Below are 22,607 nucleotides of genomic sequence, written 5' to 3' on the forward strand. Positions count from 1 at the left end.
TGTTGTCTAGTGGTAGTTTGTCTTATAAATGTCCCACGATGGACATCTGCAAGTCATCTTGCCTTTGTGTAGATCCCTCCCTGTGACAGGGCTTGTACCATTGAGATGGGGTGGGTTACCCACTGAGGAGGCCACACCTACTTCTGGTTCGGTATGGTGAGACTGGAGCTCTCATTGTGCTGGTGATCACCGTTTCTGGAGGGCCAGTTGACAGTGTATCAGAAGTCTTCAAGATTTACATTTTGTACCAAAAGATTGCATTTCCAGAAAGCTAAGAAAATAGATAATGCTCATGATCATGATGATAATGACAGCAGCTCAGCTCATGTGTATTGAATGTGCCAGGCACCAATCTAAGTGCTTTATGTGCTTTTATTTATTCCTCATAATAATTTGTGTGGCAGAGGCTATAACATCTTCTTTGTTAGAAGAAACTGAGGCACAGAGACAATGGGTAGGTAACTTGCTCAAAGTTACAGGATCAGGTTACTGAGCTGTGATTTGAACCTAGGCAGCTTGCTTGAGCACCTGGATTCTTGATCACCCTGCTTTAAAGATTTGCATGCAAGGATTTTCATGATGGTAGTATTTAAATTGGCCAAAATGGGAGATAACCTATGTTTCTGATAGCAGGGGAATTAATGAATAAACTGTGATATATCCATAAAACAGAATATTGGACAGCCCTTAAAACTCATGTTCTTGAAGGATATGGAAAATACACATGACAAAATGTTAAATGAAAATGTGTGTTATACCTATCAAAAAAAAAAAAGAAAATGTGTGTTATGAAACAACAATTTTATATTTTTTAAAAGTGTAAAGCTAGGTATTTGTGTATGTACAATTGCTTTTATTTTTTTTTTGAAGAGGGCTGATGAGACGTATTTAAAATTTTATCCTTCATACATTAATTCATTATCCTAGTTATATTAATTTTTATTTCTCTTATATAATTTAAAATATTGTGTAATAAATATTGCTTCATTCATTCACATCCTGGTATGGATCCTTGGACAAAATGTGAAAACCGCTCTTTGAATGAAGTGGACACCAGGTGGCGCTCTTGGAATCTGACCATCCTGTGGAAAGCCACTTGTAAGCCGCTGGAGGGACCAGACTAAGGCGTTGGTGTTTTATACATGCCCGTTTGAGTTCACACTGAAACTCTCTGTGGCTTAGATAGATTTTAAAATGTTTCTTTCTCAAATGCAATAAGCACATATCAGGAGCTGGTACTGAGGTAGTTTTGAATGGCAGAACTTTATCACATATCAAGCTGAAATGATCTTTCCCCACCTGTTGTGTTGAGAGTTGAGGCAGCATATAAGGTCTTCTCCATCCATAAATGCTTCATGACCATGCCAATGCTGACTCCATGTTTTCCTACTTCTCTTTGCAGAAGCTCGTTTCCAGGTCAACTCTAAGACGACAGGGGAGGGAAAGCACCAAAGAGGGAAATGGGATCGGAGTTAATTCTTCCAGCCGACTTGGTATCGACAACTTTGAGTTCATCCGAGTGTTGGGGAAGGGGAGCTTCGGGAAGGTGAGTCTTGACGTTAGGTGTCTGGGTTAAAGTAAATATCCTACATGTATGTCATTTGAGTGTGCATGTACATACAGCATGCTCATACTTCCCAAGTGCCAGGCCCTTTCTGTCCCCCATGTGTTCCCACACCCTAAGAATCTCCAGAGTTCTCATGACTGTGCTCCCTTCTCTTGCTTTGCCATAGGTGATGCTTGCAAGAATAAAAGAAACAGGAGAGCTCTATGCTGTGAAGGTGCTGAAGAAGGACGTGATCTTGCAGGATGATGATGTGGAATGCACGATGACGGAAAAAAGGATCCTATCTTTGGCTCGCAACCACCCCTTCCTCACACAGTTGTTCTGCTGCTTTCAAACACCTGTAAGTAGCACTCCCATTTACCACCTCAATGGCCTCATTTCTTAAAGAGATGGGGCAATGAGATGTTGAAGATTTCATAAAGCAATGCATCAAAGTTTGAGGGATGAACTCTCATTGTAGGGCCATGTGGAGATAACTTCTCATGACCAGTAACTTCTCATGACCTCTGGAAGAAAGTTGAAACCAATGAACTAACTGCTTACTGTCATGTTGTTCTAGAGAAGGATCATCTTGAGGTTGAAAAGGTCTTCGTACATAAGCTTTCTCTAGCAGAGTGAAGGATACAGAAGTCTAAGAACAGAGTAAATGTCATGGACTGCTTATCTTGGTGACTTTGACCTTAGCTTTACCCCTAAATGCTGAACTAGTTATGACCTGGGCACGAAAGTTCAGATCAGGGTTAAGTCCTGAGAAACTTAATTTGTAAAGTCTCAAGCCATTGGCTCCTTGCCTCAATCAGGGATCCTTTGCTTGATTTCTGTGAACCGATCCTGGGATTCAAGTCTGTCTACTCTATTATGGTACCCAGTTTGGAACACTTTTGGCTGCAGTTAACAGAATACCCAAGAGTCATGTATGTAATAAATAGAAAGGATGGGTTTAGCTCGTTTTACAACCCCTTTTTTCTTGAAGTCTGGCAGTGACAAGGCTAGTGTTGAATTCGTTGTTCAATGACATGGGGCATCTCTTCCCCATGGGGTCTCAAGTTATTTACCATAGTCCTCAACTTCACACTTCATGTGAAGGCATCTGAAGCAGGAAGCATGAGGACAGAGTCACAAAGACATCATGGGCCACTCTCCTTTTATCAAGAGAGAAAAAAAATCACCTGCTCACCCATAGCTGCAAAGGATACTGGAAGAGCAAATATCTAGCAAAGATAAGTAGGTTTACCCTGATTGACTCCCACTAATGTTGACTCATCCCCTGGGACATGGCACTCTGCTGTCTCTTTAGCATCAGGCTTGGAACTTGGCTTCTGTCTTCAACAAACAGGAGAGATAGCTCCTGAGAAGGCACCCAGAGAGTCTGCCACAGATGTTTCAGAACCTTCTTGAAGTCAGAAGGCATTTTGGGAAAGAGAACCCAGGACACACTCCTTATCTCTGCTACCATCAGGGCCGTGGGAGGTGTGGTGGGAGGAGAACAGGGACATCCCAGCTGTACTGGGATACTGCAGTGCATTTCTAGGGAAAATAGGACAGCTAAGCTTGGACCAGAAGGGTGAGTTAGAATGATGAGGCAACGAAAATGAAGGTGAACGTTCCATCTAGAGGAGCAGCACCTGCACAGGTGTAGCGGTTAGTGAAGGTGTGAGGTGTAAATAAAGCTCAGCATGCTTGAAGAATGGAGGCTTGCGGGGCGGGGGGGGAGGGGGGGTGGTTGTGGAGAGAACTGTTGGGGCAGAGGTGACTGGGCCCAGCTGTGAAGGGCCTTGAAGGCTCTGTTAAGGAGCTGAGATTTTAGTCTAAGAGCAAACGTAAGAAATTTAAGCAGAGGAATGACATCAGATTGTATTTTTTAACTATGAAAAAAAGCTAACTTTCTGCAATGGGTGATAGAAGCATTCTCTAAATATCCATATCCTTCTTCTGAAAGAAACAGTTACTACTAATTTGATGCGTAGCCTTTTGAAAAAAAATTATTTTACTTTTTATTTTTTTTAAAGATTTTATTTATTTATTCATGAAAGACGCAGAGAGAGAGAGAGAGAGAGAGAGTCAGAGATGTAGGCAGAGGGAGAAGCAGACTCCAGGCAGGGAGCCTTATATGAGACTCAATCCTGAGACCGCGGATCACGCCCTGAGCCAGGGACAGGTGCTCAACTGCTGAGCCATGCAGGCGTCCCTTGAAAAGTTTTTTAAAACATGAAAACATACACCCATAAACATATATGCATCTGTATTTTCTTAAAAACATAAGTGGTAGTATACATCACCTTCTACATCACATTCTACACCTTATTTTTTTAATGTAATAATATATCTTGGAGATTGTGTCATATTTGTATATATCTAGCTGCCTCGTTTTTAAAAATAGCTGCATAGTATTCCATTTTAAGACCATGACATAATTTATTTAACTTGTTTCCTATTGTTATGTATTTAGGTTGTACCTACTCTTTTATTCCAATCAATGTTGCGTTGAGTCCCCTTGTATATTTACATATTGTTCTATTATTTTTATATGACACGCAACCGGAAGTGGTATTGCCTGGCCTGTGCTATGTGCATTGAAAATTGTGACTGAGTCCAATCAGCTTCTGTCCCATAGCAGTTAAAGATAGCTAACATTTTATCACCTGTATGCCAGGCACTGTCCTAAGTGTCTATGAGCATTTTCTCATTAAATCCTTAGAGTAGCCCCAGTAAGTTAGCACCACTCCCATTTTCTGGATAAGAAGATTGAGGCCTAAAGAAATTTAACTTCTAAGAGACAGAGGTTTTGACCCCAGGAAGTCTGACTGTAGAGCCCAGACTCTTCTCTCTTGCTTGCCCGTATTTCTAAATTCAGATTTCCAAGCCATGTGTGAGGCCTCTTTCCCGCACTATCCCATCATACCATGCAACCTATCATGTCAGTGATTGGAGAGATTTGAAAAATGGTTTCTTCAGAATTCTCATTGGCATACTTCTGAGTGAGGCTGAGCATTCACAGGTGTTTAAGCAGCTTGCTCTTTCTTTTTTATTTTTTTTTAAGATTTTGTTTGTTTATTCATGAGAGACACAGAAAGAGAGGCAGAGACACAGGCAGAGGGAGAAGCAAGCTCCCTGCAGGGAGCCTGTTGGGGGACTCAATCCTGGGATACCTCCCCTCCCCGCCCCCCATCATGACCTGAGCCACCCAGGTGTCCCAGTTTAAGTGTCTCTTAAACGAAGAACACATCTATGCTGTTAAGGACCACTTGCAGCCTGGAGAAGGGGCAGGCTGGGGAAGGCTAGGAGCTGGGCAACATGAGGATGTACTACATGCACTTCCCATGCTGATCAAGCATCTGGGAAGGAGCTGGGGCATCAGCTAATGGCTTCATAGGTCCTGGTTGCCCCTGCACTCCTTTCTCCTCATGGTCTGGACTCCAGGGGGCCATATGCTCCGAGCCTCACCTTGGTTCATTTAAAGGGCCCCAAAGCCCACACTACCCCTGCTGCCTTGCCTGATTCTGGACTGCCCATCTCTGCACTCCAGGGTTCCTTTGGAGCTCTGGTCTCTGTTTCCTGTAGAATACTTGAAATTCAATTTCCTGTGCTCTGTGCTTTCTTTGCCTACAGAAGGCCCTCCCCCAGCCTCACTTTCTCATCCAGCTCTTATCTCAGAGGGGAATGGGGTAGCAGCTGAGGCTTGAAAACACCTTTGTCAAGAGGGTTGATACCATTGCTTGATACCAGTTGTCTGCCTGCATTTCAAGATTGAGCCTCAGGATTATACCATGAATCAGGCAGCCAGACAGGGTTACACTCAGATCATCTGTTCAGAGCCTGAGCCAAAGAGTGGATGGTTTTCTGTGACATTAAGTTAGATGATCCTTACTGGCTGATAACCTTTGAATCAGACCATTGACAGGCAGTTAGTGAACTTAGTCTGGTAGTTCAGTGGCTGTTGTTTCAAGGTACTGTAATGAAAAAATAAAGAAGTATCTCACACTGAACTCCAGAGGACTTTTGCCTGCAAAAGGAAATCCCCATGATTCTGTAGAACAGTCTGAGGTCACCACAATTAGATTGTATTATGGTAGAGTAGAACAAGACCTAAACCCGGAATAGATTGAGAGCCTTATGAAAGTAGCATAAGCAGTGCAGAGTTTTCTAGAAAAATATGAATTATACCATATAACAAATTATTATTATGAATTATTACCATATAACAAATTATTACTATTATTTACCATATAACAAACACAACACAATTTCCACAGCGTTTAGCAGGTGTTAAGCGCCGGCTCACCTTTCCCTAGCGGTAGTTTCATGTGCGGCCACAAGGTGGCGGTCGTTACTGCAAGGTGGTTTTATTTCTCCACCAGCGATAGGAACGGAACTGGGAGTTAGAATTTGTGTTTTTGCAGTAGATGTCTCCAAAGCAAAGGATAAGAGGAATTCTCACCTGCCCTAAGTCTAGATGATAAAGTAGAGGGAACCAACTTAAAGAATCAAGTGAATTTTCTCATGCTGAACTAGAGATACGCAATTTTCATTTTGATATAGTTTATACCTTCTCTCCGGTTTGCAAAGTATCAGCCTCCATAATATGCATGGCATTTATTTTCTGTGCATCTGTCAGAAATCCCCAATAACAATCCCCACTTGCTGTTGAAAAACTAACTATACAGAATAGAAAATGTTAATTACAAAAGGAATTACAGCAGTTACATTACTCTGTAGCTGCTACTCTGTTTGGCAGGCCATGGCCTCTAAAATGAGATGCTAATCCGTGTGTTATGCTGAACTGTCAAGGTCGGCATTTAGGAGTGAGCTGAGGTGAGGTATTAGGGTCACACTCAGCTATTTGCAAAGTATCATCTCATTATTCATTATAAAAACCCTTAGAGAACTGTTACTCCTCTCATGCCCAGCCCTGGGGAGTGGGTAACTTGCAGAAGGTCACTTAGACTGTAAGTAGGGGAGACAAGGTTCATCTCTGGGTCAGGCTGACTCTGGAGCCAGCTCTGTGCTGTGACCCACCAGTGCCCATGTCACTGATTCAGCGTCTGCTTCAGCACCTCCCATCTGCCTTGGCTCCCCTCTAGCCTGCTGCTATGGAAGGGGCATTGCCCTTGGACATGGAAGAACCGAGTTCTTCCAACGTTGTTTTCCTCGAGCTGGCATGAGCCTACCTTAAAATACTTTTGAGTTTTAAAGTTCTCATGGTTAAAATGAAAGCAAGATTGTAGTGAGGACCAAAGGAGAGAAGACAGAAATGCTTTGTACATGCGGAACACTATTCAAAAGTAAGACTCACTGCTGTGATGACCACTTCCTTCTTTACACCAAAGAAAAATGTCCTGGGGTTTCCCAGGGCCAGCACAGACTCCATAGGGAAGGGTAGGAAATACCCCAAAAGTAGGAATTTTGAAGACACGCTTGTTCTTAGCAAAAACAAAAATAAATAAATAAATTTCAAATTAGTGGATAATCTATCAAGTTTGCTTCATAGGATTATGAGCTCATAAATTACTGCCTCCAGTTCTTTCATGATAATGCACGTTACTTGCAAATATATAATTAAATCACCATCCTCATACATTTGCCATAGTATTATAAATCGTAATAGTTTGTGAATAATTTGATAATCTGGATCAGGATTCATAAAAATGTTCGTACTCTGACATCTGATTTTATTTCTGAAACTAGCCTAAATAATAAAATAAATGTTACACATAAAGATGTTTAATTTTCGGTGTGCTATTTATAATAGGAAAATATCGGGAACAACTTCAGCATTCAGCAGTAGGATTTGACTGTTAAATAATAGACCATTGGATGGAGATTTTCAGCCAGTAAAGTGGTAACGAATACTACACTGTGGAACGATACGGTGTTAGACACCGTCATAAGCACCTAACATGTATTATTTGCTGCTTGCATTTTTTACAACAGCCCTTTAGAACAGGTGCAATTATTATCTTCATTTTGCTGAGTTGATAAAGCGCTGAGGAGTTAAGTCACTTGCTTAAAATCTGATACAGTAAATGGTGGAACTAGGAAGTTAGAGCCCAGGAAATAATACAGGATTTATGAGGATTAGTGGCATGTAACCATATCAGGTTCTGTCCAAGACAGTGAATTGGCAAACCTAGCCCATCCAAAAAAAAGCCTGGAAGGAAATTTTGCCAAATAAACTGCCAGGGGATGACGAAGGTAGTGACAAGATGGATGGTTTTTCTTCTTTGTTCTATTTGCTGGTTTTGGTAGTGAGACTATATATCTTTAACAATGGGGGTGGGGAGGAGTGAGGCTTTGCTAAGCCAGGGTGGAGGAGGGGAGGGTCCCTGTTGGGGGGCAGGCCTAGTGATCACAGCCTGCCCTGCTCTTCCAGGTTAAATTCACTTCACAGTCCTTTCATCTTCATCAGTGGCTCTTGTGTCAGCAGCTGAGCCTCCTGGCATTTACAGCCTGGAATCCAGGCCTCCCTTCCCCCCCACCCCTCCCCCACCTGCAGCTCAGGGAGGGGGGGTTTGGGGGGTGCTGTCCACTGGCTGTCCTCCTGGAGCCTCAGCTGAGTGTGGAGGGAGGGAAGAACAAAGACAGGGCAGTAGCAGGAGGGGGAGTGGCAAAGTAAATACTGGTCAGATGCTTTAGTCTTTGTTCAGAGACCCAGTTTATTGAGGCAAAAATTTCCATTTCGAAGACATAAGACACACTGTGTCTGGTGCCCAAGAACTGCCTGTCATCTGCAGGACCCAGGCCCAGGTCAGAGAGATGAGCCATGGCGGAGCCTCTCTTTTTGGGAATGTTCCAGTGTGTGTTTGCAGTCTGCCTTCAGGTGGGCCCCAGAATGCACGGTCCCTTCCTTTACAGGGACAGAAGCCTGGTGTTCTGGAGTTCTACCCCCAGCCAGCCTCTGCCCATCCGTCTTTCCTCAGGACATCTGGGCTGCTGCGGAGGGCTGGGGGAGGGGAGTCCTCAGGGTGTCAGCCTGCCCAGGTTGTCCACAAAGCAGTGCAACTGGAGTTCTGGCAGGGACATAGCTTTCCAGAGGAAGCCACTCCTCAAATGGTGGTCAGAAATCCTACTTCCCAAGGCGCAGGTACCAGGTAATCCTGCATACTGAACACCGTCTATTTAGACAACTGCTATGCAGTGACTCTGGTATACTTAAGTCATCCATAAAACATATGATGAAAATCACCTGGTAACATGAGTCCGCGGGAATATTACTCTGTATTTTCTCCATTGCTGCTGTATGAGATATCAGCAAAGGAGTGTGTGTGTGTGTGTATACATACGAGAGCACATGCATGAGAGACAGACAGAAAGACAGACAGATGAGATAGCAGGTCATATGGCTCTGTAATGAATCTTACTGTATTATATCAGGCAGGTGACTGACAGCACTGCCACCTTCGGTGTCAGAACCCTAAGTTCTACTTCTGGCTTAACTCATAGGCCCCTGTTTTTAGGAAGATCCTTGCATTTGACTTTTTTTCCCCCCCATATAAGCCCCTCCACCTGAATCTGTTTTTCTGTCATGGACCTATTGGTCCAGAGAGTGACCCTACACTTAGCTTCACACGCGTTGTGGGTGGGAGGCTTACAGCCTGCTATGTGGCACTCCCATAACACCCCACAGCCTCACATGGCCTCCCATAGTCCCCTAAAGCCCCCCCAGAGCTCCCCAAAGCCCCTCCACTGCACTCCATAGCCCCGTGCAGCCCTGCACCACCCCCCACAGCCCTCCACCCCCCCCACAGCCTTCCACCACCACCTACAGCCCCGCAAGCCCTCCTACAGCCCCCTATGGTCCCCCATGGCTCCCCACAGTCCCCCATAACCCTCCACAGCCCTGTACAGCCGTCTATGGCCCCCCACAGCCCCACATAATCCTCCATAGCCCCCTGCGGCCCCCCCATAGCTCCCCATAGCCCTCTGCAGCCTCCTATAGCCCTACACAGCCCCCCATGGCCCCCCACAGCCCTCCACAGCCCCTCACAGCCCCCGATGGCCCCCCCCACAGCCCTCCACAGCCCCCTATGGCCCCCCATAGTCCTGCACAGCCCCTCACAGCCCCCTATGGCCCCCCGCAGCCCTCCGCAGCCTCCCACAGCCCCCCATGGCTCCCCACAGCCCCCCACAGCTCCCCATAGCCCCCTCACAGCCCTGATGCAGTCTAGTCCCTCCAGTTCTCTTTCCCTTTCCTGAGTGTTTAGTGGGTATTTGGCAGCAGTCACCAGCCTGTTCATCTGCTGAGCTGCTGCCAGAGACTGGCCTAGGGGAAGAGAAGGCACACTGGGCCCCTGGAGCGGCATTACCCGTGGTACCCTGAGTTACAGTGACATTCTGGGATAGGGGAAGAGACCCAGTGACAGTGGCTAGGGGAGGAGAGGGGAACGCACAGCCAAAAAAGCTAGAAAAGACAAGGGTTCTGAAGAGGCCTCTGTTAATGCCTTTAGAGAGCTGGTCATTCTTAGAGCCTGAGTGGTATCTGTTTGGTAGAAGGGATGGGTGAAGAGGAATGGCAGTTACTATTTGTTGCGACCCTTGTGTGCATTCTAGGTGCTTATATTCATTACTGTTGTCTATACAACTGTGCATGTTGGCATTTCATGGTTATCTGTGCAACTATCTCATTTAATACCCAAAACGATCGAGGATGGTGTAGCTGCTATTATCCTAATTTTAAAGATCTGGAAATTGGGAGGTCCAGAGAGGTTGAATAACTTGCCCCTGATCACACAGCAAGCAAGAGACAGACCATGAATTCTTAAACAGGTCATCCAACTTAATAATCTATGCCATTAGCTTTAAAATACCTCACATAGAAAGGCCTTCTCCCTGGAATGTGTACAGCCAAGAATGGTATCATTAGGCAGGAATAAAGGCAGTTTTTCACAATATATAGTTCTTCAGCCTTTTATGAAACACCTGAAGATATTTTCTCTTATCTGTTTGGAACTAGGTTTCCTCCTTTCCCTGAGCAATGACTGCCACAAATACTATTTGGTCTGTTTGTGGGTCATTTGTTAAAGTTTGCCTTTGGCTCAGATCTAAATAGAAAATGAGCCAGAACATGGTGTTTCCCAGTTGGGCATGTTCCCAACTTATTAATAGTGTTCCATCTGTGGACAAAATGCACATAGACTATCTCCAGGCCCTGGATTTCCGGGGGCGAGGGTCATTTGGGACCTTTGCTTCTGTCCTCTTAGGCTTTCTGTGGCTAATCAGGGCCTCGTAAATGAATGGGAAATAGGCGAAGCTGGAGTTCATGCTGTTCCTTTGGCTCTCCCTGTTCGGGTAAGACTGCCAGGAGACTTAGTGTGATGGGGCGGGGTGGGGGGTGAAAGAGTTGGCATGCTTTTCGATCTGAGGTTGTTTAGTCGTAAGTGGCCTTGTCGCTGGCCATCATCAACATTGGTGATCTGGAGATCATGTAGACCTGCCACCTCCATGTTTGCTAAGATGGTTCATGGATCATGTGTCCTTTCCTTTATATTTCCAAGACTTGCCTTGGTCAGAATTGGCTCTGTGCCTCCCAATGACTGTTGAAGCTTTGGGGTGGCAAGTGCTTTGTTATAGTTTTCCCTGACTGGGACTGGCCAGACTATATAGGCACTTAGACCTCAACAAGGCCCTGTGTTGGAGCTGTGGGCTGCAAATGCCTGAGTTGGCTCCATGGAGAAGGCAATGGTCCTTTCACCAAATAGTTCAGTGAAAAGTCTATTAGTTCGTGATCACACTGAGTGCTAGCAAGTCCTTTTAATCATCAGTCTGGTGGGGAAGAGAGGATGAATACACATGGAGTAGTGGGGTATGACAAAGGGTGTGGCATAAACATTGTCCTTCTACTACAAAAGGAAAGGTAGTTCAACAAGGACACTAAGCTCTGGGGAGGGGGGTGAGGATGTGCTAGTCTTCCCTCAGAAATGTAACCAGAATGGCTACAAGGCTAGCAAATGAGTGTCTGAGCTTTAAGCAATACCAGGGGGCATCCTGCAGGTGTTTCCCTGGGAAGTCAAATTGACCCTTGCCAGGACTGACTGGAGAGTCAGGCCGGGGCCTAAAGCCCCACCTGAGAGTAGATTCACCCCACCCTGATGACAGAATTGTGCAGTGTAAAAACCTGACCAACTGCTCTGGGTGCAAACCATAGACGGTAATAGATTTTAGTTCTGAAACACTCAAGTTCCCTATAATTATCACTGGTAAGTGCCCAGTTGTGTCCATCTTTGGTCAGCCCAAGAAACACCTGCCCGGGGCCTCTTATGACTGATCAGCCTCGTCTGTCACTATAGTCTTAGCCCACCTGGAGTATACAGAGCTGCCACTGAAGGTGAGGTGTACCTGAGTGCGTTCGAGGTTTCAGGCTCTGCCATAAGCCCCGAGGATGCAGCAGTGAACAAAACATGTAACAGTCCCTGCCCTGTGGAGCTGCTGTTCTCCTGCACAGTCTGTGGGCCTGAACAGGCTGTTTGTAATGCCAAATCAGCGAGAATCCCTCCTTGGTGGGTTGGTCACAGAAGCAGTTCTGGGATTTCTATATAGGATAGGCTCAGAGTAGCCATGTACTTTGGAAAGCACCTAGGGGACATGTCTTTTTTTTCTCTCTCTCTCTTTTCTTTTCCTTTTTTTTTTTTTTTTTTTTTTTTGAGTATTGTTGGCACACAACTAGTTTCATCAGTTTCAGGTGTACAACATAATGATTCAACAGGTTTATTTATTATGCTATGTTCACTACAAGTATAGCTGCCACTGTTGGTAGGAATGCAAACTAGTGCAGCCACTGTGGAAAAAATTATGGGGGTTCCTCAAAAAATTAAAAATAGAAATGGCATATGATCCAACAAGTCCGCTATTGGGCATATACCCAAAGAAAAGAAAAACATGAACTCAAGATTTAGACACCATCTATGTTGATTGCAGCATCATTTTCGGCAGCAAGATAGGGTACTTGTCTTGAAGCTACATTTGTATTTGAAGCACACCCTGTTTTTACTTGGGTGCAGTGAATTTGAGACCTGGTGAAGATGACTGGGGGAAAGGGTGGCTCAGGGTGTTGCCACTGCCTCTGCTTGGCCAGAGAGCCTGAAGCACAACTGGGCCAGAAGCATGGTAGGAAGGGCAGCAGCCCACTGTACAGCCCACTGCCTCTGTACGGTCACCCTCATCCCGCTGGTTAAACTCTGGTCTCTTCACTGACAGCCCCTGCACGGGGCTGCTGAGATACCCTGCTTCCCCACATTAACCCCCTATGCCATCAACACTGGCTCTGCTCTTGTGCGAGGCTCCTCTTCCTGCCTTCTGTTGTCAGCTGATACCTTGGCTGGGTCTCACCAGCAGACCCTCCCCTCTCTGCTGGAGGGCTTTGGCATGCCCTTGTCTTCCCTTCAGGCCACCCAGGGAGTTCCTGTTTCCTTTCTGTTGGAGGATCCAACTTGTAGTTTATTTGTACTGCAAAAGAGCCTGCTGTATCTCGAGCTCACTCCTGCCCACTTCTTTAGGATGGCCTATAATGATTTATTGCTTAGCTGTTATGAAGGGAGCCTTGGAACTTTTCCCAGAGTCTCTTAATTCCATTCTTATAGTGTATGAGATTTTAAATATTAAAATGATGTAATAGATAATTCCCAACCAAAACAAAGAAGGAAAGTCAGTCCAGCAAGATGGACTCTCCTCTCCCCTCTCCCTGCCCCATACATGTTGTTCCTTTCCTGGACAGTGGACCCTGGGAAGCTCCTTCATCTGCTTTCCGTCACCTCCTCACTCCCAGGGAGCCCTGAGCTACGATCAGCTTGTGAAGTGGGGACTGACCTGTGTCCACAACAAGCCTAGACCTTCTAAACCAGATGTCTGTCTACCAGTGGGGGAACGGCAGTCCAAGATGCATCAGATGTAACCAACAAAATCAGGAACCAGATATGGCAGAGCTGACCTAGGGACAGGTTGAAGTTTCCCTTCTGGAAGCCTGAGGGAATCGAGGGACTGCCCTTTAACTGGATTTGTCCCTTTGCACTTGGGCTTCAGAACAGATCTGAAAGCAGGAAGGTCCCTTCCACCTGGCTCAGAACTTTATCCCTACTACTTTGACCTTTGCCAACAGGTCCAATAGTTTTAACAGTGGAATGCCTTGTGAATTTTCAACCTTTCCAGTTAAAAAAAAATCACTTATTTGCATAATGTAATGTCATTTGCTCACTACTAACATTTGGGGCAGGATAATCCTTTCTTACAGGGGTTGTCCTAGGTGTTGTTGCATCAGCAGCATCCCTAGCCTCTACATACTACTTATGAGTAGCACCTCCCTGGTTGTAACAACCACAATGTCTCCAGATGTTACCAAATGTTACCAAATGTCCCCTGAGAGGAGGAGGATCTGCTTGGTTGAAAACCACTGCCTTGTATGAATGTCAGGTGGTCTGTCCTAGATCTAAGAAGTTAAGTGGACTAGAAGATCACTTGACTTTTTACAGGGGCCAAAGCAAAGTGTGTCCAGCCTTCCTTGTAAAAGTATAAGCGTTATTTTTTTTTTTGGAGTTTGTAGACTGGCAAAGTTCCTGTTTTGGGGCTTGTAACAGTTATCAGTGGCTGTACTGTGGCATTTGCTCAGGCTCAGGCCCCAGGCTGGGAGGAGACAGTGGAAGCACACAGCGTCTGTTGGGTGTGAGCCAGGGTTAGCACACTGCCAGCAGTTCTGAACAGTGAAGCCTGCTGCGATAAGACAGACATATCAGAGCCTGGGGCGTCTGGGGAGCCAAAGATTAGCTCAGTGAGCATATATTTACAATGGGTTATGTTTAAAAGCAAGAGATTGAAATAGTGCAGCTTCTCTTGTTTTGGCATTTAATGATTATGCTTCTATTTTACCATCAAGGTGTTGAATCAGTACTTTTTATGAAAATTGTCTCCACCCTGCCAGCCTATCTGTGAGTCAGATTCCCATCCCATGTGTGATGCATACGACTGGATTTTACAAACAGAGATAATCAAAGCTTTAAGAAACATTTCTCAACCAGCATAGAAAAATGTGCTAGTAGCAATACAAGTGTGCTTTGGAGGAAGCACACTTGCTATTTTTTTTTCCCATACGTGAGAATGCTATTTTAGCTCAAAGTCACAGATAACCTTAGATGCTATCTTCAGAGCTGAGTTCTCTCTAAATATTGAAAGTAGACCCTAGCCACTAGATACATTGGCTGTTTCTATGTTTAATGATAGTAATATATCCATCCTGCAATCTTAATTCAGTTCAGGTGATGTTTACTTATCACACATTATGTGCCAGGGACTGAAGACAGATGGAAAAACAAAGTGTGGACCTGCCCTCTATTTCCTTTCAACCAGGAATCATCTTCAATATATATACCTATAATCATGTGATAAAAGAAAGTCATAACTTGGCCCTTGCAGAGGTTGAAAGGACTGAGACAGAAGGGGCTGTCTGAGCTGTGTTTTGAGGATGAATATGAGCCCTACAGTCATGGGGGAGTAAAGGAAGGGCAAATAGGCTTCCTAGGCAGAGGTAATAGTGGTGCAAAGGCACAGAGAATTAAAATGCTGTGCCCAGGACACCCCAAATAACTTGATGGGGTAGGATTGTAGGAGAGGAAATGTGAGTAGTGAAGAAGCAAGTCCTAATGGGCCTGACATCCTTTGCTTAGGAGCTTAGACTCAATCATGGAGGTAAAAGGTTTTAAGTGAGAGAGCAACATAAGATGTGCATTTTAGGAGGCACTCTCTGGTGGCCCTCTACAGTAAGAGGAGACCAGGGAGTCACAGTCCTGATAAGGATGCTGAAATAGTGGCCTGTTAGACCAAGGCAGTGATCATGGGAGTGGAGTCAAGGAAGCACAAAGGAGGTGGAATCAATAAGACTTTTAAGGGCAAGAGAAAAAGAGGAGTGGCCAGAGTTCTGGCCAGTTGGGAGCCTGGGGGGAATAGAATATGATGAATTCACTTTGCAGGAAACCCAGTGGTAAGATGTTTGTTGCTCAGAAACATGGTTCAGATGGGAGATTGGATTCAGTGTCCTCTGGGTATAGTAGAAAGTGTGATTTAAAATATTTCAGTAGGGATCCCTGGGTGGCGCAGCGGTTTGGCGCCTGCCTTTGGCCCAGGGCGCCATCCTGGAGACCCGGGATCGAATCCCACGTCGGGCTCCCGGTGCATGGAGCCTGCTTCTCCCTCTGCCTGTGTCTCTGCCTCTCTCTCTCTCTCTCTCTGTGTGGCTGTCATAAATTAAAAAATAAAATAAAATAAAATAAAATAAAATAAAATAAAATAAAATAAAATAAAATAAAATATTTCAGTAGATGTTTATAGATGGAGAGGTGAGGACAGTTGAGAGGAATTCTAAGCAAGAGTGTAGGAGGGTGACAGAAAGTCAGAAGAATCAGAAGTTTCATGGGTAGAGGAACCAAGTGTCTAGCCGAAGTCCATTCACCAAAGGACTTGAAGCTGTAATTGGATCTGGGATGAGATTTTTGGTGCTGCTGTCTTAGTCTCTTGTCCTTGGGGTTTAAAGGGCCCATCAGAACTCCACTTAACCAACTGAAGCTTCTCTGCAAGGTTAACACAATATCCTCTCCCCTGGCTAAGCCTTTTAATCTCTTTGTAATTACTTTGCCCTCATCTTCTTAGACCATGCCTTTTTTTACTTCGGTCTCTCTACCTTGGTAGTAAGGTTTGCATCTTTTTTCCTCCACGGACAGTGGAGCTCAGTATTTGGCCCACAGTGCAAAAAGATTGGAAAGGGACTGGGCGGGGTGGGGGTGGGGCAGTGTTCATTTGCTTGAACACATCTCATTTCCCCAGCTAAAGGGCCAGAGAAGAGCATGTCATGGCTGTGCCAGAAGAATCAAACTCAAATTCCAAATGGAAATTAGCAGGTACTGGAGTACTGTACAACAGAGGAAGGAACAGACTCTTGGCCAGCAGATTCACAGGAGTCCCCTCAAGGAAGACAGAATATTCTTAGTCAGATTTGCTACTTCTCTAACTGGGCAAAATGTTCATTTAGACAACTATAACACAGAATCTCCTCTTGTGAGGTGGACATGTCTAATTCCAGATCATAGGAAGAATGAAATATTGCCTTCTGTAAGGGTTGCAAAGTTTAGGAATTTCTGCCATGAAAAATAATCATCTAAACAAGTAAATGGCACTTTTACTTTTTATCCTACAGCCCTATACAGAGTTAATCCATAAATATCTTTAATAGACCTCCTTTTATTTGGTGCTTAAATCAAAATCTTTACACTGAGAATTGTACCCTGGGAAATAATGATTTAAAGGAATCCTGTTATGCATATTTTAAGTGATGAAACCTTTTTAAAAAAGTGAATGATAACCTAGGACATCTTTGTGAATCTGTATTCAGAAGTTTGGTTTGTATATTTAATTCAGAATTAAAACACCATGCCCGGTTGGCAGTAATCTGTTCCAGGTTTAAAGGCCAATAAACATTATCTTTATCATAGTATAGTAAGTAGACTATTCATACCACATCCTCTTATTTCCACTAACTTAATTGGGAGTCTGGCTAATTGTAGGACCTCACAGAAATAGTGCTAGGAATAGTATGTAGCTGTTACAAAAAAAAAAAAAAATCACAGTTTAGTGACAGAGTACATCAGGAAATACTATGTAATATAAGTGAAGAAAGAAGAGTTTTTCTTTTTCTCTTTAAAGAGTGATAAGTAGGGCAGCCCGGGTGGCTCAGCAATTTAGCGTCACCTTCAGCGCAGGGCGTGATCCTGGAGACCCGGGATCGAGTCCCATGTCAGGCTCCCTGCACAGAGCCTGCTTCTCCCTCTGCCTGTGTCTCTGCCTCTCTCTCTCTCTGTCTCTCTCTCTGTCTCTCTCTCATGAATAAATAAATAAAATATTAGAAAAATAAAGAGTGGTAAGTAGGACATAAGGGGTAAATAATTTCTAGTTAAAAACTCCTTTGGAAATTTCTTCTTGGCTCTGAAATCTCCAGTTTCTTGGATGCTAGAAGCCACAGATAGTTTTGTTTCTCCTTGGATTTGGACTTCTATCCCTGGGTGTCAGGATTACAGGTGTTTTATTTTCATTTTATTTATTTTTTCCTCAGTTTTTCATGTATTTACTTTATAACCACATTTGAATCATGAATACACAATTACTTGTAAAAGCAGAGGAAAAACCAAAGCTTCATAAATAAAGGCAAACGAAGTAGTGTGTCAAGCAGATCTGCTTCTCTTGAACTCTGTCACAAACTATTTTAACTATGGGTAAGGCACTTCACTTCTTTGCACTTTACTCACATAAAATGAATGGATAGAACTAATCTTGACAGCTTGTTCTAGCTTTTCTAATGTTGTAGTTTAAATTATATTAGAAAACAGAAATGGCCTCCCACCATATTAGTTCTTCAGGTTCAGGCAGTAAGCTTGGTGGCACTAGAGATATGTCATTTAGATCTGGGCTCTGCCTTCAAAGATTTCAGGTCCTTCATAGAAAACAAGATCAAGTGCACAAAGCCAGTTTAGCCCAGTGAGACTGGGCGAGATGTGCGTGGACCAGAGGTGGCTCTGCCAGGAAGGGTGAAGACTTAAGCCCCGACATGGCTCTACCTCCAGCCATATGTTGACTGCTTATTTAACCTTTAAGGATCTTCTGGCTCCGGTGCCTCACCATGTGTTGAACTGCAAGCTAGATCGCCTCACACAGACTAGTCTGGTATATATGTCCTTGAGCCTCATCACATTTTGTTACAAGAGATGGCCAGTGCATCTCATTCCCTGGGAAAACACTTGGTCTGTGGAAAGAGCTATGTGTCCCTCCAGCTTTGAAAGGCAGGTTCCTGAGGGCTTGTTCTATTGAAGACTTATTTAACCTTCCCAGAGACTAATCTCTGAGCTCAGGATGTATCATGCCCGTGGACTTGAGAGAGGGGTTGCTGAGTGATTGGATTAGCATCTGCTATCTTCTGGGAAGGCAAAGAAAGGAAAAAATGAAGCCATTAGGTTCCCTCTCCTTGTTTCTTCCTAGGAGCCTTTGTAATCATTCTTAATGTGGTTAAATTTAAGTTGTTTCCAGTTCAGGCATGGTGCAATCAGATTTCCTCATGAGGGTGCTTTTCCACTGTGACCTCTTTGACGTCAGTCACGGTTTCCTGTTGATCTGAACTCCCTATTCACCCTGTGGATGACTTTGTTGGAGAAGAATCATAAAGCAGGGAACACTTATGAGAAATTCAACACAATGGTGTCTGTTACTGGAGATTTCCTTTTCCTTCCCCACAGCCAGTCAGTGGCACTCTGGAGCTTTGGATACAGGTTTGATGGTTCTTCGTTTAAAATAATTCTGAAGCAGTTCTTAGGACCTGGGTAGGTGAGTCTAGATGTGGCTCCCAGGCTAAACATCACCTTAAAGCAATCGCCAAATTAGTCATTAATGTTAAACGTTGTTTCTGTTCTTTGAATTATTTCCAAAAGATAATCTGTATCCTCACCGTGACATACCTTCAACTGAGAGTTATGTCTGTTGGTTACTTTTAGGGACTAGGGATTCTTGCTTCAAAGAGAAAAATCCTTTTAATCTGTTGATTACAGTGAATCAACTTTATGGAAGAGGAGAATAGCTGCTACAGAGTCTCACTATCATATGTTAGCAGTCCATCTACTTTGCAATAATAACAATTATCATTATAAAGCTCTTAAAATTAAGAATATTATCATCTGATGTAAGAAAATTTAAAAACTTGCTGGAAATGAAACCCTTGGTTGATGTTTTGGTTATCAAATCCAGTTTTGTAACCTCTTGCTTACTAGTCACTTCCCAGAATGAAAAATTCTCCTTAAAGGCCATGACCATGCAGTATCAGGAAATGCCCTGCACGCCTGCAGCTGGGCTACGCATCCTCCTGACTTGTCGAACTCTCCAGATTCACGTCTCATACCCACACTGCAATTTTGGCTGCCATTTCATTCCTGCCTACTTGTCAGCCTGATAGCCCCCTGAGCAAGGCCCCATCTCTGCATCTGCAGCAGGCAGCTCACTGCCCAGGATGCTGCAGCTCCCCTGGCGGGGCCAGAGCCCCAGGGGCAGACAACTGTGGTAGCCAAAGCTGGAGTGGAGGTGGCAGTGATGGTGAGGACGATATTGGCTTATGCTTATTGAATCCTTGCTGTGCTCTTGGCACGGCTAGAAATTCTTAGCTTAAATCATGTAATCCTCACACACCTGTGAGTTCAGTCATCTTATTTTCCCTGATTTGCAGATGGGCATTAAGATTGAGAGAGAGAGAGAAAATAACACAGCAGGAGCTGCTTTGCATCTCCGGTGTCCTGGCTCCAGAGGCCACGTACCCTCCCCACCACAGGGTGCTTTGTCTTGGCGACACCAGGGACTTGGGCGCTGGGCACAAGGCCTCTTAGAATAAACTTTAGACTCTCGCATGATGGAGTAATAACAATAGTTTCTGTTTGTGGAGACTCTTCTAGGCCTGGCACTTAACGAGGCACTTTGCTTCTGGGTTAATCCTCACATGATCACTGTAGTTACAGGTGTTGTAACCCCAGATTTATAAGTAAGTAAACCTCCCGCCCCTTAAGAATTGGTGTGTGCTTCAGTTAAAATTCTCCGGGAACAAGTTACAGAAAGCAACTAACCCAAGGTTATGCAAAAAGGGAGAAGTGAAAATAAAAATGCAGAGATACAGGGGGTGTCTCATGGAACCCAAGGGCCAAAATCATCCAGATTTCTTCAGGGATCTGAAACTGGAAAGGCAGGAGGAGCCCAGGTAGATTCTTTCTTGGCTCCCTCATCTCTTGTCTCTGTCTCATCGTTATGTTTCTGTTTCACTTTTTCTTTCTCATCCTTCTGTCTGTCCATCTATCCATCTCTCCAGCTGTACATTCAGTACTCTGTTTTACCAAGATATTTTACATGATCTCACCACAGAGATAGCCCCAGCTTCCTAATCCACGGTTCCTCAGTTCCTGTACCCCACACAGCCTAAATTAAAACTTCTCCATGGGGATCCCTGGATGGCGCAGCAGTTTGGCGCCTGCCTTTGGCCCAGGGCGCGATCCTGGAGACCCGGGATCGAATCCCACATCGGGCTCCCGGTGCATGGAGCCTGCTTCTCCCTTTGCCTGTGTCTCTGCCTCTCTCTCTCTCTCTCTGTGACTATCATAAATAAATAAAAATTAAAAAGAAAAAGAATTTAAAAGATGAATCTCTAAAAAATAAATAAATAAATAAAATCTCTCCATCTCCCTTCCAATTTTCTGGGAGAGACTGGGAAGGGAATGGCCAGCCTGGGCCACTAGCTGTTGGTAGGATGTCCAGCATTTCCCCCATGTGACCACGCAGGGCAGTTCTCTAAGAAAGGGATCAGTGAGCTGAACAGATACCTCCCAAAGGTGCCTACCACAGTGACCCTGATGGATCTTATCCTTGGTTCCTCTGCAGTCACCCTCCCTAGGCGACATCGCCTTGTCGTAGGTACCATCTTGGTGTGTAACTTTCATCGACCTAAGTGTTCTGTCTCAAACGTTTCTTTATGCATTTGCTCATCAGTTTTAATTCTCAGAGAACAGTCTTTATGAGAGGCTTTAGGGATTTGCACACCCCTTGTACTGACAATCACTATCAGTTCAGGAGATATTTTTATCCTCTTTGACCTGGAGAAGTAGCAGCCCTGGACTGATAGCCAGGACAGACTTGGCCCAGGCTGCAGTGGGTTAATGCAGCCAGGAAGGCGCTGACAGGAATTCTATTATTAACCAGGGCATCAGCTCCTTGGCCTCCTGTAATCCACACGGAGGCGTGGGACAAAGGGATTTCTTTTATTCCCCCAGGTGTCCCTCACTGGTGTGAATGACTTGCATTTGTGGTTGGTTGAATGGGGACAAAGGAGAAGAAAGGGCAGACAAAGGCCTCTTGGCTTTAGAACTGAGGTTAAACCAGTGTCTGGGACCTTAGGTTTCTCACCATGCAGGTCAGGGCAAAATTTCCCTTAGAGGAGCCAGAGGCCTCCCGTGCAGGTATCCAGACTCAGTTTCTAGGAAACTGGACTTTAGAACAGCCAGAATGGTTATCTACACAGGCTGAAACACAGTCGTCTTCATAGTCTCTGCCTCAGGTGGGATTTGGAACCTCTTCCTTGCCCTGGAAGTGACACATGGGCAATCTTCATCCGTGACGCTGGGCCTTCCTAGACCCAGGGTTCCCAGCAGATGCTTCCTCTACTTGTTCTATAGTTGAGTTTGTGAAGCATCACTTAGTGTTTGTCAATCAGGAAGACTAGTTCTTGTTTTTTGGGGTTTTGGTTTTTTTTTTTTTTCAAGATTTTGTTTATTAGAGACACAGAGAGCAAGGCAGAAATACAGCCAGAGGGAGAAGCAGGCTCCCTAAGAGCCTGATGTGAGACTTGATCCCAGAACCCTGGGATCACTAACTGAGCCAAAGGCAGATGCTCAACCACTGAGCTGCCCAGGTCCCTCCCACCCCCCGCCCCCAGGGAGACTAGTTCTTAACACAGACTGAGTGGAGTTGTAGACAGGAGGTTGTCTTCGGGATCCTGGAGTCATGGGATCGAGTCCCACATCAGGCTTCCTGCATAGAGCCTGTATCTCTCTCTGCCTATGTCTCTGCCTCTCTCTCTCTGTGTGTCTCATGAATCTCCTGTCAGAATTTCGAATACATGTCTCTGCTTTGTAAAGGGTGTCTGCTAAATATGAACGGTTTCCTTTAGGTTGCTGGAATTCATTCCAGAGCCTGCACATTTAGCTGGGCTCATTTGTTTTTGTAGCTAATGTTGTTTTAGCATACGTGGCAGATTCCAACCCTCACTGGAGTCTTCTTCAAGCCAAGCACCATAGCTGCCACCCGTTTTAGGCTACACATTGGGCCTAAAGTTGTGATAGAAATGAATAGGTGAGTGAACACCTATATCAACAGGACTATGGCCCTGTACTTCTCAGCTATAGGTGGCCTGAGGATGGGGTGAAAGGTAGCACCCTAACTAGCCTTTTGCTTTTTCTATCAGCACTTGGTTATGAAAGCAGCAGTGTTACAGTGA

General features: G+C 44.7%; 1 protein-coding gene across 1 annotated transcript in view; it reads left to right on the forward strand.

Annotated features, from left to right (window-relative positions):
• Window positions 1-22,607, forward strand: part of PRKCH (protein kinase C eta) — a 157,028-nt gene that overhangs the window by 128,273 nt on the left and 6,148 nt on the right. Inside the window, exons 8-9 of the mRNA XM_072761707.1 lie at window positions 1,403-1,546; window positions 1,734-1,907. Coding sequence (XP_072617808.1) covers window positions 1,403-1,546; window positions 1,734-1,907 — 318 coding nt within the window. The remainder of the gene's footprint in view (window positions 1-1,402; window positions 1,547-1,733; window positions 1,908-22,607) is intronic.

Source organism: Vulpes vulpes, chromosome 6 (assembly GCF_048418805.1).
Source record: "Vulpes vulpes isolate BD-2025 chromosome 6, VulVul3, whole genome shotgun sequence".
NCBI lineage: Eukaryota > Metazoa > Chordata > Mammalia > Carnivora > Canidae > Vulpes > Vulpes vulpes.